The sequence below is a fragment of the Triticum urartu genome, chromosome 6A, assembly GCF_056163025.1.
Source record: "Triticum urartu cultivar PI428250 chromosome 6A, HENAU_Tu73, whole genome shotgun sequence".
NCBI classification, from domain to species: domain Eukaryota; kingdom Viridiplantae; phylum Streptophyta; class Magnoliopsida; order Poales; family Poaceae; genus Triticum; species Triticum urartu.
The window spans coordinates 486,682,767-486,702,276 of record NC_141878.1 but is presented as its reverse complement, the minus strand read 5'-3'; the positions used below and the strand labels follow the sequence as shown (position 1 = coordinate 486,702,276).

The 19,510-nt window shown below is 42.3% G+C and overlaps 1 protein-coding gene across 1 annotated transcript; it reads right to left on the bottom strand.

Moving 5' to 3' along the window:
* Window positions 1-14,342: 14,342 nt before the first annotated feature.
* On the bottom strand, window positions 14,343-18,584 carry LOC125514285 (histone acetyltransferase subunit NuA4-domain protein). Its single transcript, XM_048679598.2, has 6 exons — window positions 18,310-18,584; window positions 15,784-15,884; window positions 15,146-15,215; window positions 14,997-15,024; window positions 14,858-14,912; window positions 14,343-14,738 (listed from the first exon to the last, which is right to left on the bottom strand). The coding sequence occupies exons 1-6, from the start codon at window positions 18,475-18,477 to the stop codon at window positions 14,642-14,644; spliced, it is 519 nt and encodes a 172-aa protein (XP_048535555.1). The 5' UTR covers window positions 18,478-18,584; the 3' UTR covers window positions 14,343-14,641.
* Window positions 18,585-19,510: the final 926 nt, after the last annotated feature.

Genomic DNA, 19,510 nt, shown 5'->3' with positions numbered 1-19,510 from the left:
CTACATATCCCCAAACGATCAGACCAGGAGCCAAAAACCTAATTCCACCGCCGCAACTTTCTGTATCCACGAGATCCCATCTTGGGGCCTGTTCCGGAGCTCCGCCGGAAGAGGGCCATCATCACGGAGGGCTTCTACATCATCATAGCCTCTCCGATGAAGTGTGAGTAGTTTACCTCAGACCTTCGGGTCCATAGTTACTAGCTAGATGGCTTCTTCTCTCTCTTTGAATCTCAATACAAAGTTCTCCCCCTCTCTTGTGGAGATCTATTCGATGTAATCTTCTTTTTGCGGTGTGTTTGTTGAGACCGATGAATTGTGGGTTTATGATCAAGTCTATCTATGAATAATATTTGAATCTTCTCTGAATTCTTTTATGTATGATTGGTTATCTTTGCAAGTCTCTTCGAATTATCCGTTTGGTTTGGCCAACTAGATTGGTAGTTCTTGCCTTGGGAGAAGTGCTTAGCTTTGGGTTCGATCTTGCGGTGTCCTTTCCCAGTGACAGAAGGGGCAGCAAGGCACGTATTGCATCGTTTCCATCGAGGATAACAAGATGGGGTTTATTTCATATTGCATGAATTTATCTCTCTACATCATGTCATCTTGCTTAAGGCGTTACTCTGTTTTTTAACTTAATACTCTAGATGCATGCTGGATAGCGGTCGATGAGTGGAGTAATAGTAGTAGATGCAGAATTGTTTCGGTCTACTTGTCACGGACGTGATGCCTATATACATGATCATGCCTAGATATTCTCATAACTATGCTCAATTCTGTCAATTGCTCAACAGTAATTTGTTCACCCACCATAGAATACTTATGCTCTTGAGAGAAGCCACTAGTGAAACCTATGGCCCCCGGGTCTATTCTCATCATATCAATCTCCATCACTTTAATCTTGCTTTGCTTTTTTACTTTGCCTTTACTTTTCACTTTGCATCTTTATACCAAAAATACCAAAAATATTATATCTATCAGATCTCACTCTCGTAAGTGACCTTGAAGGGATTGACAACCCCTAATCGCATTGGTTGCGAGTAGCTATCGTTTTGTGCAGGTACGAGGGACTTGAGCGTGGCCTCCTACTGGATTGATACCTTGGTTCTCAAAAACTGAGCGAAATACTTACGCTACTCTACTGCATCATCCTTTCCTCTTCGGGGAAATCCAACGCAAGCTCAAGACGTAGCAGGGGTTCCCCCTTCCTTCCTTCTCCTCCTCTCTTCCCTTTTTCCTATTCCATGTGGGAGGTGGAATCCTACTAGGACTAGGGAGTCCTAGTAGGACTCCACACTTCGGGCGCGCCCTATGAGGGTCGGCCTCCTCCTCCCTCCATCCTTTATATACGTGGCCAGGGGGCACCCCATAGACACACAAGTTGATCATTGATCTCTCTTAGCCGTGTGCGGTGCCCCCCTCCACCATAATCCACCTCGGTTATATCATTGCGGTGCTTAGGTGAAGCCCTGCGTCGGTAGCATCATCATCACCGTCATCACGCCGTCGTGCTGACGAAACTCTCCCTCGACACTTTGCTAGATTGGAGTTCGTGGGACATCACCGAGCTGAACGTGTGCAGATCGCGGAGGTGTCGTACGTTCGGTACTAGGATCAGTCGACCATGAAGACGTACGACTACATCAATCGCGTTGTCATAACGCTTCCGCTTTCGGTCTATGCGGGTACGTGGACAACACTCTCTTCTCTCGTTGCTATGCATCACCATGATCTTGCGTGTGCGTAGGATTTTTTTTGAAAGTACTACGTTCCCCAATAGTGGCATCCGAGTTAGGTTTATGGGTAGATGTTATATGCACGAGTAGAACACAAGTGAGTTGTGGGTGATGATATTCATACTGCTTACCAGCATGTCATACTTTGATTCGGCGGTATTGTTGGATGAAGCGGCCCGGACCGACATTACGCGTACGCTTACGTGAGACTGGTTCTACCGACGTGCTTCGCACATAGGTGGCTGGTGGGTGTCAGTTTCTCCAACTTTAGTTGAATCGAGTGTGGCTACGCGTGGTCCTTGTTGAAGGTTAAAATAGCACATACTTGACGAAAAATTGTTGTGGTTTTGATGCGTAGGTAAGAACGACTCTTGCTCAACCCGTAGCAGCCACGTAAAACTTGCAACAACAAAGTAGAGGACGTCTAACTTATTTTTGCAGGACATGTTGTGATGTGATATGGTCAAGACGTGATGAGATATAAATTGTGGTATGAGATGATCATGTTTTTTTGAAGTTATCGGCAACTGACATAAGCCTTATTGTTGTCTCTTTGTTGCATAAGATGCAAGCGCCAAATAAATTGCTTTACTTTATCGCTATGCGATAGCAATAGTTGGCGAGATGACCATGTGACGACACATTGATAGAGATCAAGATGATTGAGATCATGGTGTCATGCCAGTGACGATAGAGATCATGACGGTACTTTGGATATGGAGATCAAAGGCGCAAGATGATCATGGCCATATCATGTCACATATTTTGATTGCATGTGATGTTTATCATTTATGCATCCTTTTTGCTTAGTTCGATGGTAGCATTATAAGATGATCTCTCACTAAATTTCAAGGTATAAGTGTTCTCCTTGAGTATGCACCGTTGCTACAGTCCGTCGTGCTGATACACCACGTGATGATCGGGTGTGATAAGCTCTACGTTCACATACAACGGGTGCAAGCCAGTTTTGGACACGCAGAATACTCATGTTAAACTTGACGAGCCTAGCATATGCAGATATGGCCTCGAAACACTGGAGACCGAAAGGTCGAACGTGAATCATATAGTAGATATGATCAACATAGTGATGTTCACCATTCAAAACTACTCCATCTCACGTGATGATCGGACATGGTTTAGTTGATATGGATCACGTGATCATTTAGATGACTAGAGGGATGTCTATCTAAGTGGGAGTTCTTAAGTAATATGATTAATTGAACTTTAATTTATCATGAACTTAGTCCTGATAGTATTTGCATAACTATGTTGTAGATCAATAGCTCACGATGTAGCTCCCCGTCAATTTTTGATATGTTCCTAGAGAAAAACTATGTTGAAAGATGAAAGTAGCAATGATGTGGACTAGGTCTGTGATCTAAGGATTATCCTCATTACTGCACAGAAGAATTATGTCCTTGTTGCACCGCTAGGTGACAGACCTATTGCAGGAGCAGATGAAGACGTTATGAACGTTTGACAAGCTCGGTATGATGACTACTTGATAGTTTAGTGCACCATGCTTTACGGCTTAGAACCAGGACTTCAAAAACGTTTTGAACGCCATGGAGCATATAAGATGTTCCATGAGTTGAAATTGGTATTTCATACTCATGCCCGTGTCAAGAGGTATGAGACCTCTGACAGTACTTTGCCTACAAGATGGAGGAGAATAGCTCAACCAGTGAGCATGTGCTCAGATTGTCTGGGTACTATAATTGCTTGAATCAAGTGGGAGTTAATCTTCCAGATGAGATAGTAATTGACAAAGTTCTCTAGTCACTATCACCAAGTTACTAGAACTTCGTGATGAACTATAATATGCAAGGGATAACAAAAACAATTCCCAAGCTCTTCGCGATGCTAAAATCGGCGAAGGTAGAAATCAAGAAAATCATCGAGTGTTGATGGTTAACAAGACCACTAGTTTCAAGAAAAGGGCAAAGGGATAGAAAGGGAACTTCAAGAAGAATGACAAACAAGTTGTCACTCTCGTGAAGAAGCCCAAAGCTAGACCCAAGCCTGAAACTGAGTGCTTCTACTGCAAAGGAAATGGTCACTAGAAGTGGAACTGCCCAAGATACTTGGCGGATAAGAAGGATGGCATAGTGAACAAAGGTATATTGGATATACATGTTATTGATGTGTATTTTACTAGTGTTTATAGCAACCCCTCGGTATTTGATACTGGTTCAGTTGCTAAGAGTAGTAACTGGAAATGGGAGTTGCAAAATAAACAGAGACTAGTTAAGGGCGATGTGATGATGTGTGTTGGAAGTGATTCCAAGGTTGATAAGATCACCATCGCACACTCCCTTTACCTTCGGGATTAGTGTTGAACCTAAAATAAATATTATTTGGTGTTTGCGTTGAGCATGAATATGATTGGATCATGTTTATTGCAATACGGTTATTCATTTATGTCACGGAATAATTGTTGTTCTATTTACATGAATAGAACCTTCTATGGTCATACACTCAATATAAATGGTTTATTGAATCTCGGTCATAGTGATACACATATTCATAATATTGAAGCCAAAAAATGCAAAGTTAATAGTGATAGTGCAACTTATTTGTGGCACTGCCCTTTAGGTCATATTGGCGTAAAGCGCATGAAGAAACTCCATGCCGATGAGCTTTTGTAATCACTTGATTATGAATCACTTGATGCTTGCGAACCATGCCTCATGGGCAAGATGACTAAGACTCCGTTCTCCGGAACAATGCAGCGAGCAACTGACTTATTGGAAATAATACATACTGATGTATGCGGTCCGATGAGTGTTGAGGCTCGCGGCGGGTATCGTTATTTTCTGACCTTCACAGATGATTTGAGAAGATATGGGTATATCTACTTGATGAAACATAAGTCTAAAACATTTAAAAAGTTCAAAGAATTTCAGAGTGAAGTGGAAAATCATCGTGACAAGAAAATAAAGTTTCTACGATCTGATCGTGGAGACGAATATTGGAGTTACAAGTTTGGTCTTGAATTAAAACAATGTGGAATAGTTTCACAAATTCATGCCACGTGGAACACCACAGCATAATGGTGTGTCCGAACATCATAACCATACTTTATTGGATATAGTGCAATCTATGATGTCTCTTACCGATTTACCACTATCGTTTTGGGGGTTATGCATTAGAGACAGCTACATTCACATTAAAAAGGGCACCATCTAAATCCGTTGAGACGACACCGTATGAACTATGGTTTGGCAAGAAACCAAAGTTGTCGTTTCTTAAAGTTTGTTTGGGGTTGTGATGCTTATGTGAAAAAGCTTCAACCTGATAAACTCGAACCCAAATCGGAGAAGTGTGTCTTCATAGAATACCCAAAGGAAACTGTTGGGTACACCTTCTATCACAAATCCGAAGGCAAGATATTCGTTGCTAAGAATGGATCCTTTTTTTAAAGAAGGAGTTTCTCTCGAAAGAAGTGAGTGGGAGGAAAGTAGAACTTGATGAGGTAATTGTACCTTCTCCCAAATTGGAAAGTAGTTCATCACAGAAATTAGTTCCAGTGATTCCTACACCAATTAGTGAGGAAGCTAATGATGATGATCATGAAACTTCAGATCAAGTTACTACAGAACCTCGTAGGTCTTCTAGAGTACGGTCCGCACCAGAGTGGTACGGTAATCCTGTTCTGGAGGTCATGTTACTAGACCATGATGAACCTACAAACTATGAGGAAGCGATGATGAGCCCAAATTCTGTGAAATGGCTTGAAGGCCATGAAATCTGAGATGGGATCCATGTATGAGAACAAAATGTGGACTTTGGTGGACTTGCCCGATGATCGGCAAGCCATAGAAAATAAATGGATCTTCAAGAGGAAGACGGACGATGATAGTAGTGTTACTATCTACAAAGCTCGACTTGTCATAAAAGTTTTTTCGACAAGTTCAAGGTGTTGACTACAATGAGATTTTCTCAACTGTAGCGATGCTTAAATCCGTCCGAATCATGTTAGAAATTGTTGCATTTTATGATTATGAAATTTGGCAGATGGATGTCAAAACTGCATTCCTGAATGGATTTCTGGAAGAAGAGTTGTATATGATGCAACCAGAAGGTTTTGTCGATCCAAAGGGTGCTAACAAAGTGTGCAAGCTCCAGCGATCCATTTATGGACTGGTGCAAGCCTCTCGGAGTTAGGAATATATACTTTGATGAGTTGATCAAAGCATATGATTTTATGCAGACTTTTGGACAAGCCTGTATTTACAAGAAAGTGAGTGGGAGCTCTGTAGCATTTCTAATATTATATGTGGATGACATATTGTTGATTGGAAATGAAATAGAATTTCTGCATAGCATAAATGGATACTTGAATAAGATTTTTTTGAATGAAAGACCTCCATGAAGCTGCTTACATATTGAGCATCAAGATCTATAGAGATAGATCAAGACGCTTGATAAGATTTTTCAATGAGTATATACCTTGGTAAAGTTTTGAAGAAGTTCAAAATGGATCAGTCAAAGAAAGGGTTCTTGCCTGTATTATAAGGTGTAAAGTTGAGTAGGAATCAAAACCCGACCACGGCAGAAAATAGAAAGAGAATGAATGTCATTCCCTATGCCACAGTCATAGGTTCTATAAAGTACGTTGTGCTGTGTAGCAGACCTATTGTGTACCCTGCCCTGAGTTTGGCAAGGGAGTACAATTTTGATCTAGGAGTAGATCACTGGATAGCGGTCAAAATTCTCCTTAATGAGGACTAAGGAAATATTTCTCAATTATGGAGGTGATAAAAGATCTCGTCGTAAAGAGTTACATCGATGCAAGCTTTTACACCGATCCAGATGACTCTTAGTCTCAATCTGGATACATATTGAAGGTAGGAGCAATTAGCTAGAGTAGCTCCGTGCAGAGCATTGTAGACATAGAATATTTGCAAAATGCATACGGCTCTGAATGTGACAGACCCGTTGACTAAACTTCTCTCACAAGCAAAACATGATCACACCTAGTCCTCTTTGGGTGTTAATCACATAGCGATGTGAACTAGATTATTGACTCTAGTAAACTCTTCGGGTGTTGATCACATGACGATGTGAACTATGGGTTTTAATCACATACAGATGTGAATATTGGTGTTAAAACACATGGTGATGTGAACTAGATTATTGACTCTAGTGCAAGTGGGAGACTGAAGGAAATATGCCCTAGAGGCAATAATAAAGTTTTTATTTATATTTTCTTATCATGATAAATGTTTATTATTCATGCTAGAATTATATTAACCGGAAACTTAGTACATGTGTGAATACATAGACAAACAGAGTGTCACTAGTATGCCTCTACTTGACTAGCTCGTTGAATCAAAAATGGTTAAGTTTCCTAGACATAGACATGAGTTGTCATTTGATTAATGGGATCACATCATTAGAGAATGATGTGATTGACTTGACCCATTCTGTTAGCTTAGCACTTGATCGTTTAGTTTGTTGCTATTGCTTTCTTCATAAATTATACATGTTCCTATGACTATGAGATTATGCAACTCCCGAATACCGGAGGAACACTTTGTGTGCTACCAAACGTCACAACGTAACTGGGTGATTATAAAGGTGCTCCACAGGTGTCTTCGATGATACTTGTTGAGTTGGCATAGATCGAGATTAGGACTTGTCACTCCGATTGTCGGAGAGGTATCTCTGGGCCCTCTCGGTAATGCACGTCACTATAAGCCTTGCAAGAAATGTGACTAATGAGTTAGTTACGAGATGATGCATTATGGAACGAGTAAAGAGACTTGCCGGTAACGAGATTGAACTAGGTATTGAGATACCGACGATCGAATCTCGGGCAAGTAACATACCGATGACAAAATGAACAACATATGTTGTTATGCGGTTTGACCGATAAAGATCTTCATAGAATATGTAGGAGCCAATATGAGCATCCAGGTTCCACTATTGGTTATTAACCGGAGATGTGTCTCGGTCATGTCTACATAGCTCTCGAACCCGTAGGGTCCGCACGCTTAACGTTTAGTGACGATTTATATTATGAGTTATGCGATTTGATGACCGAAGTTTGTTCGGAGTCCCGGATGAGATCGGAGACATGAGGAGGAGTCTCGAAATGATTGAGCCGTAAAGATCTATATATTGGAAGGCTATATTCGGACATCGGAAAGGTTCCGAGTGATTCGGGTATTTTTCAGAGTACCGGAGAGTTACGAGAATTCGTATTGGGTCTTAATGGGCCATACGGGAAAGGAGAGAAAAGGCCTCAAGGGTGGCCGCACCCCTCCCCATGGATTGGTCCGAATTGGACTAGGGAAAGGGGGCGTCCCCTTCCTTCCTTCTCCTTCTCCCTTCCCCTTTTCCTATTCCATGTGGGAGGTGGAATCCTACTAGGACTAGGGAGTCCTAGTAGGACTCCACACTTTGGGAGCGCCCTATGAGGGCCGGCCTCCTCCTCCCTCCATCCTTTATATACGTGGTCAGGGGGCACCCCATAGACACACAAGTTGATCATTGATCTCTCTTAGCCGTGTGCGGTGCCCCCTCCACCATAATCCACATTGGTTATATTGTTGCGGTGCTTAGGCGAAGCCCTGCGTCGGTAGCATCATCATCACTGTCACCACGTCGTCGTGCTGACGAAACTCTCCCTCGACACTTTGCTGGATCGAAGTTCGTGGGACGTCACCGAGCTGAACGTGTGCAGATCGCGGAGGTGTCGTACGTTCGGTACTAGGATCGGTCGATCGTGAAGACGTATGACTACATCAACCACGTTGTCATAACGCTTCCGCTTTCGGCCTACGAGGGTATGTGGACAACACTCTCCTCTCTCGTTGCTATGCATCACCATCATCTTGCGTGTGCGTAGGATTTTTTTTTTGAAATTACTACGTTCCCCAACACCCATATCTTATTAATCCTCTATCTATGTTTCGCTTGTGCTTGGAAATAACCTGAGTTACGGGTCACCGTCCCGTATCCAAAGTACGTGGGATCACTGATGGGGCCATATCTCCTGTTGGCGAAGAGCTTCCCGGAGTTTGAGAACCATGCTCTTCTCCTCCTCTGATGGACCCCGCCCAACAGATTGCCGGCAAAGCTTATCAAGCTTTTGCTGAAGTTTTTGGACTGTCTTTGCAAGACATCCAAACTCTTTCCTACCCCAAGGTTCGAGCTGATGTTGCATGGCACTCAAAGAGTCTACAACACCTTGTAGATCAGGTGTTCGTTGTTGGCTCTGCCAACATGCGGTCACCACCTGTTCGTAATCCAAGTGTGTTTGCCAAACATTTTCATACTGAAAGGGTCTCGCTCCCCTTCTTGCTGCATCGCCTCGTTGCTCCCGGAACACCAAGTGTACAAAACAATGGTCCGACTCCGCTGCGCTGATATGGCGAACATTTGTGTATCCGAATTGCTGCCTAAATTCCTCATTTGCAAAGGCCCGATCAAACCGTGCTTTGACATTTTCCACTCCTGCTTGACGATTGTCCCAAGTGAAAGGAACTCATGTCCAACCTAAATCTTGGAGTGCACACTCATTGACCACTTCACGAAACGCCCTCATCTGCCACTCTGGGCGCGCAGACTGGCTAAAATGTTCATCACCGTATAAAGTCTCGTTGAAGTCACCCATGCAGACCCATGTTGTATGGGGGAGTGCATTCAGGGTTCGGAGAAGAAGCCAACTGTGATGACGGTCCTTTACCCTTGGTGCACCATAGAAACCAGTGAATCTCCACTCGAAGGAGTTTTGATCCTTATTCCGCACCACAACATCAATGTGGCCGGCACCATAATTTTGAGCTCAACAGAAACATCTCTGGACCAAAACAATCTGATGCCTCCACTGAGACCGATGCTATTAACCGCGAAACATCCATCAAAACCCAAAGTAAACTTCAGATTCTCCACCCTTGCTGCCCTAATCTTCGTTTCCATAACAAAGAGGAGGGCGGGCCCTTATTGCTTCACCACACTGCGAAGCTCTCGAACTGCCTCGGGGTTCCCAAGCCCCCGGCGGTTCCAACTTATAATGCTCATTGGGACGGGTAACGCTGCTCCGCAACTGCTGCCGAATTTTCCGGTGTTGGTCGCTTCATTTTTGGTCCCCTTTCCAAATCCTTATGTTCCCATAAATCCTCATCGCTTCCCCTTCCCATGTCTCCAGCCGGCCCATCATGATCCGTGTGTTCTCCGTTGGTGATGAGGAGAGGGTGCTCAACTCGACGATAGACCTACTTTGGGGCCTCCTTCCTCTTTGCATATATAAGGACGGTTTTTCACAGGAGAGTTCACCTCGGCAGCATCTCCGACATTGCTTGAGTTCTTCGATTCTTTTGTACTCGGACCTGCTTGCTGGTCTTTGCTCGTGTTCTCACCCGAGGTAGGTTTCCTCTTTCTTCCGGTGGCCTCAACTTAGGTCCGAATGGAAGATCTCCATTCTTATCCCTAGGACCAGGGCAAAATAGATCATTGTGCCCTAGGCGACCACAAGAGAAACGGAAGTGCGGTACTTGTTCGTACTGGATATCATACGGTTCTTCTTTCTTCCTCTCGGCCGAATTGATCAAAATCCACCTCCGAAGAGGCTTGTTGACATCAATGGAAACTCTAGATCTCAAATAGCCCCCAACATGATCGAACTGAACTCCTGAAGCATTCTTGTCAATCTGTTTTGCTATCAAACTGCCCCAAGCATCATCTCTCGGGTTGTACGGCAGGTTTGGGACCTGAACCCACACATGGAGCCGGTCAAAAGTCACCTCATCCGGCCTCGTATGATCCTCAAAGTCAGCCAATATGACTGCATGTTTGCTCACATGCCATGGCGAGCCCACCCAGATCCTATCTCGATCCCGTTGGTTCTCGAACTCTGCCACAAACGTGTTTTCTCCCATGTATTTGAACTGCAGACCCCTAGGGTTCCCCCACGCAGGCCGAAGCGCGCTGGTAATGGTTTGGATGTGGAGGAGGTGTCGGTGGAGAACCTTGCCTGCCAACAGCCACTTCTTCGGCTTTCCCTCGTCTGTAGGAGACGGATTTTTAGAGTCCAGGTTTCTGGACACCCCTTATCCTTACCTTCCAACATTGCTTACTAACTTTGTACATCAAATTTTCTCTTTTTTGTTTCTTCAAAATAAAACAACATATGAACTTTAAACTTTGCAAGACACCAAAACGTTCTAACTAGAATGTGAGAAAAAACTTGCAAATTTTTTTGTCAAACATAAATATACAAAATTAGATTTTTTGTATTAAAAAATGTACTTTTTAGTATTTATATTGCACGAAAAATTCTGAAAGTTTTTTCCCACATTCTAGTAAGAATGTTTTGTTGAGCTGCCAAGTTTGAAGTTCATATGTTATTCTATATGGGAGAAAAAAAAAGACAAATGTACTCGCACGAATCACGATGCAAAAATGAGTGGCTAGATAAAGGGGTGTCCCAAAGCCTATGCTTTACAGAATATTTTCCGCAAGAATGCCCGATGTACTTCCTGATCCCTAGCCCCTGGAAGGCCACCACATGGAGCATGCCGGTGCCGGTGACCTCATGGGAGGCCTGGCGGCCTCGATGCTCCGCCCGCTCGGCGGAAATCGACATCCCTCCCGACCTCGCCATGCGTTATAAAGAGCTGCGCACGGACGAGGAGGGGGGAACCGTGTCCTCCCTGCAACGTCTTCGCATGTCTTACCCCACCGTGAGCGTCACCGACGACGATGATGATGTCGTCTACATTTTGTCAAGGGAGGGCACCGATATGTCGACGGTGCTCGCCGTCGACATGAGGATGCAGACCCTGCGAGGAGTCGCCAAGCTACCAGACCACCACTACGGTTTTATGCCCTTCTTCCTTGCAACCGGGATCTCCAAACATCTCGGGACTACTGGTAGTACAAGTGAAGAGACCCTTGAGCAGACCGAGGCGCAAGATGCAAATGTTTGTCATCAAGAAAGTACATGAGTTTGCTTTATTATTAATCCAAGGTGTCTATGGAGTTTGGCTGATGACCTGTGTGCAAGCTTGGCTGCAGGCGCAGGGTTAATCCTGAAGATAAACTGTCAAGATATTCATGTTCTGCTTATGTACCATGTGTCTTTCATTTGCTTAGATTACCTGATTGTGTTTTTAGCTCGTCTTTGTTTACAGGTAAAATAAAATAAAATTGGGATGAGCCTGCACTCTGTTTTCTGCAAGCCTTTAATCCCATGAGCTAGCTGGACTGCCCTAATAGTGGTCTGTTGGATAACACTCCGTTGATGCCTAACAGCATGCCAAGCATTGCTACAATGGTTTTTGGACATCTAGTTTCAGGGTCACCCAGCAACATGTCCAAATCATGAATTAATTAAAAAACACATGAAACAACTTTTCTGAAAAGCCATTTCGAACACAATTCAGATCCCAACATAGGGTGTGGCTAATTCTTAACTAACTAATACTTAACCAAGATAGGGTGTGGCTAATTCTTAACTGACTAATACTTAACCAAGTTTCGGTCAAGTGACATAACATATAACTCCTTCATTTCATAATATAAGACATTTTTTCAAGCTAACATAGCTTGCAACCAAATCTGATTTAGTAAGACATTTTTTCAAGCTAACATAGCTTGCAACCAAATCTGATTTAGCAAGACTGTAGTTCAAATACAATCGTCAACGCAAGCATGCTATCACTGCAATTGATAATATGTATGTATTTGAGGAATATACAAGAAACTTAACCAATCAAAGAGAACATGTTATTCCAATGTTTACACACGCACATCGATTCCATCCTTTTTACCATTACCAACTTCATCCAGAACCACGTCTTAAAAAGAATGATCCAGATCACATCTTAAAAAATAAATCCAGACCAGGGATGTCGCCAACGAAAACCAGGGCAAAGTTAATTCGCTCGGCCAACGAGAGTTTACAACAAGTTAGTTTATAAGAAGGACTGTGATATTTGACACACGTGTGCCATATAAGCAAAACTGTCACACTTCTACTTCTTTTATTTTAAAGTACCACACGATTCCCCGTCCTTTGACCTCGCCTTCTTTCAAACGACCTCGGAGGCTCATCCGAAAAACCTGCTTCTCCCGCACATCTCGCGCGCCCACCTCCGAGAAAACTGTCACTTCTTCACGTCTACCATATGATTTCTCCTCAGGACAAAGTTACCATGATATTCGTATGCAATTTATCAGGCCTGTGTTGTGTAACTTACCATACTATTTATATAGAATGTACCAGGTACTATGCTTCAACAACTACACCCCTTCAAAGTCACCGCTGTATTTTGTACACAAGTTAGAAGGTCTTCGATGTGTAAAATACCGTGGTACTTACACATAAGTTATCAGGGTATATCAACATCAACCTCCCCCTGGTCAAAGTTACCATGGAGGATTGTACATGAGTTACCGGGTCTACAGTTCGTATATTATCATGTTACTTGCACCTAAAAACCTGGGTGTGTTTTGGTAGCTTTTTTCATAGGTCAAAAATTACCACGATGTTTTTGCGGAACTTATCACGCCTATAGCACGTGTGGCCCTCATGACACTAAACATTATGTCACTTTTCCGTGGCACGCCATGTGTTGTGTTCATCCAAGAAGCCCACGCGCGAGGCGAGTGTATGTTTTTAATAACTTATTTTCCTTTGGTAAAAAAAGTTTCCATCATATTTATATTGCAAGTTATCGGTTATGCGATGCTTATATTATCATGTTATTTATACGAAAATTATTGGGGATGTTTTGAACAACTTTTTCTTGGGACAAAAAGTTATCATGGTGATTCTAGGTAACTTATCAAGCCCGTAGTGCTTAAAATATCATACTATTTACACAAAATTTATCAGGGGTATGTTTTAGCAAATTCTCCCCCACGGGTCAGAAACTTATCATGGTGTTTAGTTATCGCAGTGCACATATTTTCATGCTATTTACACATAAAAATGCTAGGGGGGAGGTATACTACCGTGCTATTTACACAGAAGATATCGGAGTATCTTTTCAAAAAAAATCCCTATGGTCAAAGTTACCATGGTGTTTCTACCTCAATTATCAGATGTGCGCTATGTATATTACCATCTATTTACACATAAATTATCGGGTATCTTTTCACATTTATCTTCCCCAATGGTTAAAGTTACCACGATGTTTGTATCTAAATTATCAGGTCTATGACGTGAATGTTATCGTGCTATTTAGAGAAATTACCGGTGGGCAGGTTCAACAAATTCATTCCCAATAATCAAAGTTACCATGATGCTTGAAACAAAAAGTTTTTCAGTGCTAACATATTAAAGGCAAAAACATGTCAAAAACAGTATTTCCCTTAGCTTGTTCAATGATCAGTGTCATAGGTGAGGTGGTTAGTTCCCTTTGTTGATTACCTGCAGACCAGAGATCAAATCCTAGTTCAACCATTATTTTTGCCCGAAAATTGGGAAGTCGCATGGGGCCATAATTGACGATTACGAAAATTAGGAAGTCACGAGCGGGCACACCCGCGGAAAAGGAAGAAGATCGGGAGGCGTGCAGAAAAGGAAAGAAATCGAGAGGGAGGTCGGGGAGGACATGCAGGAAAGGAAGGAGATCAGGAGGCGTGTGGCAGTTTCATAATCTGGCACACGGTTGCCATATATATATTTCGTTATAAGAAATAGAATAATGTCCACACAACTTTTCACCATCTAATTAACTTGCTGCTACCTTATATGTTACAAAGGGCAAAACAGGAAAAGGCATGGAAAAGAAGCACGCTCAAGCAAGCAGATGAGCTGGGACATAATACAGGAGATTCCTCAACGCTGGTTTGGATTTGCAAGAGAACAAGGCTAAAGCCTAAAGGTTGACACAAAGACGGAACTAGACGCGGACACAAAGTTAAAAGATGCCTGAAACATGCGAGGGTTAGTAGTCATCTTCATCGTCCAAGTCTGGATCGTTCGATGGGCGTATTCTCTTGCCGTCTCTCCCTCCAGGACGCCCTCCCTTCTTTGGTTTCCCTCTGCCAAAAGAATGTAGTACGAGATATCAGAAAAACAGGCAAACCTGCTAAACATTTTGTTAATCACTGCACGAGCCAAAGTTAGCCAAAGTTTTTCCGCAAAGCTATCTGAAACTTACTGGCCATTAGCTGGAGTGCTTGCGCCCTTTGAACGACCTGCATATTCTCTTGCCTCTGCCAGGGTGGCACGAGTATTCAATTCAGTTTATTATTAGCTGCTGCAGGTTTCAACTGAAAACAGAAATAAGTAAAGCTTACCATCTCGCGCAGCCAGTTGTTCTTCAACCTGGAAATTATATACAAGAATAACGTTCAACATCAGCGAATTCATTAATTTTGAATAGGGAAAGGAAGTAATAAGTAGGAAGGCTAGTGCTTTCCAGTGGTACTGGCACTATTGCTCATACCGCTGGAGAAGTAACCGATGACAGAGAGAATAGTCTCTCATCAACCTGAAACTTCCTTGACCGCTTGAGGCTGAAACGAAGCACATGCCATCATGAGTATTCCATCTATGTGAGATCTAGTGTCTCTATTGCTTGAAAAAATAAAACATAAATGCATGCTAAATACATATTGCTTCTGCAGAATAGTGACATACGACTAGTTCCACATAGTCAACCGGTTGCCATCAACCCGAAAAAGATTATGTTCAATATAAAGTACTCATGCAACAAAGAAAGAAACTGACTTAAGTCTATAATATCATAGAACACTGGCATACTTATTTTTTCAGGGTTAATCCCTGATGTATATCTAGCACTATTGATCATTGACCCAATTGTTAGCTAATTATTATGTATGGTTAGTGGCATAGTAGGTATACAAAGCCAGGTCAGATACCGTAACCCAATCAATATAGCTCATGGTAATAATAAAACAGAGACTCTAAGCAAAATCTGAGACCTGAGTTCTGATAAATATAAATGGTAATCAAAGAACATGATAATAGAAAAGGATGGACAAATGACGTTCTCCATACAGAGAAGAACCCCTAACAGTTCATAGATTTTATTCAAATATAAATAATAGAAAGGTCTCTTACTTAGCAGTGTTTTTTGACGATGACAAGAATGATTCAAAACCCTTCAGCACGCTTCCGAATTGATTAGATTCTTGTAGGTAGGTGGTCTCCATATCATAAACCTGGTTGGATAATAGTAGATATTAATACAAGCTATAGATTGCCAAAAAATGGTTTCTAAGACATGCGTGGACAGTAAGAAAATTTGACTTATACGCACATGGCCAATGGATAACTGATGTTTTTCCTTGTCAGTTATAAGATAGATTGGCACCCAGAAGATGTTACTAATGTACTAATAATAAAGAAAAAGAGGACACCATAAAATAGAGGAAGACTAGTATAGGATCTGCACTTGGCGTGAGATCGTGCGATCCAGCCATATCAACCGTTCGATTTATAAGGCAAGGTACAGATTAAGCAAGACAGGAAGGGTTTGATAACTTTGTGCAAAGCCCCTGCTATCATCTCATAATGCTGCATGTGATCCACCCACCGTCAGCCATCACCTATACATGTTCAAACTGCACTTGGTAGTTCAGTACTCACAGAAAGTACTGAAGATGAGGTTCCTGCCATGAACGCATACAGTAATTGCAGAATGGATTTTCTCCCACGAATTCATACATATTTCTAGGCCTGAGTTTTCCCAGCACACACACGAACAGATGAACGCATGCAATTTGTTGGATACAAAAATTCCACCATACAAAGTTAAATAACGTACAAACTGAAAAATAACAGCATTTACGATTATGAATAAGGTTCTGTACAAATATCATGAACAGCAAAGTCGAACCACCATTCAAATTTTAAAACCCGATCCAAACATCCAGATCATGAATAAACACTATAAAAATAAATGAACAAAAAGTACAACAATTCATGATCTCCCATGAACTGAAAATCAATTTTCCACCCTGCTGAACCTTCAGTCTCGCACCCCAGATCAGAACAAGAAACTTCACCTAGATACGAATCTAGGATGGGTATCAAGGAAGATGCAACCACCGAAGGGTCACACTCGGGCAGCGGACATATTCGGCCGAAGGGGTTGTGTGCATAGGGGCGTTCACGGTCGTTTGGAAGAACAAGTGACAGCGGCGCACGAGAAGCCGGCGGTGGACCTCGTCATGGCAGGATATGGCAGTGTCACGTCATGGGGCTGGTGGAATAGCTGACGGCAAGGCTCAGGAAGGCCAGATCTGGTGGTTGTGAGGCTCAGAGAGGTTGATTCGGCGAGGTTGGCGGCACGCTCTGGCAACCCACGCTGATGCATGAGAGATGGGATTACATTTGGGCTGGAACAAGGGGCTTCGTGTGAAGAGTTAGGCCTGCAATACTTGGTACCTCAAGGATTTTTGTGCAAATGTCCTGCATCTTTCTACTTGACTCGATCTGTGAGTTTCGCTGTCTAGTGAGACAACAGATATAGAGGGCAAGCTCTTTTGGCAAAAGTCATGGGCGTTACTAGGAAATGTGCCGTCTAAGCAGGAAAATGATTCTGCTCGACCTGTCGAGCGGACGTGGCTGCTGATGTCGATTTCATCCAACCATCCAATGTTAACATGAACACATTATTTACAGCAGAGGCGACCACATGGAATGTTTACAGCAAGTTACCAACTGGTGCCAGCGCAGAAATCATAGCACCCACTTTAGAGGATGCCAGAACAACAATTTAGTAATTAAATTACCGGGATGCTACCGCTGGTTATTACTCCACTTGGAGCACTTGACTAACTTGTATATGAACACTGGAATATATTGAAAGACTTGAAATAAAACCAAATGCATTGGTCACTTTTTCGATTATACACGCTGTTCATTCTACTAGACCAATTGTTCGAAATGACAAGATTTAGCATTATGAATATAAGGTCAGACCTTTTTTGCTACTCTATTACCTTAAGAAAGCTTTATAAGAGAATATACTAGAATATAGCTCAAAATGTTCTTATGGCTATAGTATAAGTGGATGTATTATTACTATGATTTATTTCTTACAGACAGGGCAATAACTGCAACACTGAGGCTTGATTAAAATTATAAAAATCTTTATCCGGCTAATTTGAGCATCAGATTGTTTCATATGATTGACATCATACAAATCAGTTTTCACACGCGCAATTGGTTGATCAAATGAAGCAAGTAAGCAATAATCTTTCGCAAAAAATAATGGAGGCAGCGAATTTGTTGTCAAACTCCCTGCATCCAAAATTTAATTCAATCACGGTATTCAGTTTGACACAACAGGACTTCTCCCAAACTGCGCCAACTATTCACTCCACGGAACAATACGCTGTGGTTTCAGACACAATAGATTCAGACGTCTGTCTTTCAGACTTGTATATTGTTCCGGTGCCCTAAATAAGGTGAATTCAGGTTGCTTTCATGTGTAGACTAGCAAATGCTTCATGGAACAGAATTTGAAATCTTACGCGGCAGAAGGCCTCCCAAAGGAAGTAGCACAGGAGATGCAAATTCTAACAAACAGAGGAGGCGTCCCGAAAGAGGGAAAGGAGCAGGGGCTGGAGGAGACCTAACCTGCCGCTCGATGGAGCGGACCTCCTCCTGGAGCTTGGCGCGCTTGCCCATCAGGGCCGAGAGCATCGCCGTGGGGTTCGGCGCCGCCGCCGCCGCCGCCGCCGCCGCCGACGGCGCGGAGCCCGACGCGGCCTTGTGCGACCCCCCTCCTCCGCCCCCTGAGTCCATTGGCTCTCGTCGCGGTTCTAGGGCTCGAGCTTTGTGTTTTGGTTTTGGCCTTTTGGTGGGGGCGTCTTTGCAAGTTTGTATCGTTCACCGACGATTTGCCAATCCGGCTAACGTCCCCCTTCGTTTTTCAACGTAAACTTCGCAATTTCTGCAAATCCCAGAGGAAAAGAAAAGATAGCACAAAACTTTTTTATTAGTTTTATATCCATATATAAAAGATAGCATAAAACTTTTTTATTAGTTATATATATATATAAGAACATTTTATTTTAATTTTTCAGGCAAAACATCAGTTACCAAAGAAGATACTCACATTTTATAGGTAAGATAAATGCAAAGGAAAGAGAAAGAGAAAAAGTGTCAAGGATGACTAACCTAATAGTTAACCCGTGAATCATTAATAATGATGGCTTCAGGTAACGACAAAAATCATATATAGCCATCTGATAGTTATTGCTATTGGATGAAATGTATATGATTTAAATCCGCCTCAATCGCTAAAATAATTTTGATTCTGAAACCGCTTTTAGCAACTACTCCCTTTGTTCCTAAATATAAGTCTTTTTAGAGATTTTAATATGAACTTATATTTAGGAACGGAGGGAGTAGCACTCTTGTTCATATACAAGAAAATCAACCTAGTATAATCTTTATTTGAGATCAACATATGATTGACTTTTGGTATACTTAAATAAGTGTATGATTTTGCATCATATTGAAAACTTCCTAGCCAGGTAAAAGAATTAGATCCGAATATCCAACGAATGTCAGATTTTTAGGCATGTCAAATAGAACGCTTTTTATGGCAAATTATGTTTGCCGAGAGTGATAAGTTTAGTTGACGAGCGTGGCAAATCCGACCTAGTTCATTTTTTTGCCAGAGAATTGCCATGCTTGCTAACTAAATTTGTCATCCCCGCATCAACATAAATTGCCATGAAAAATGTTCGATTTCCATGCCTAAAAATCTGAAGTTAGATTTTTAGCATTTCTAAAGAATTAAGGCTAGTTGATCCATTACAATTTTACCATT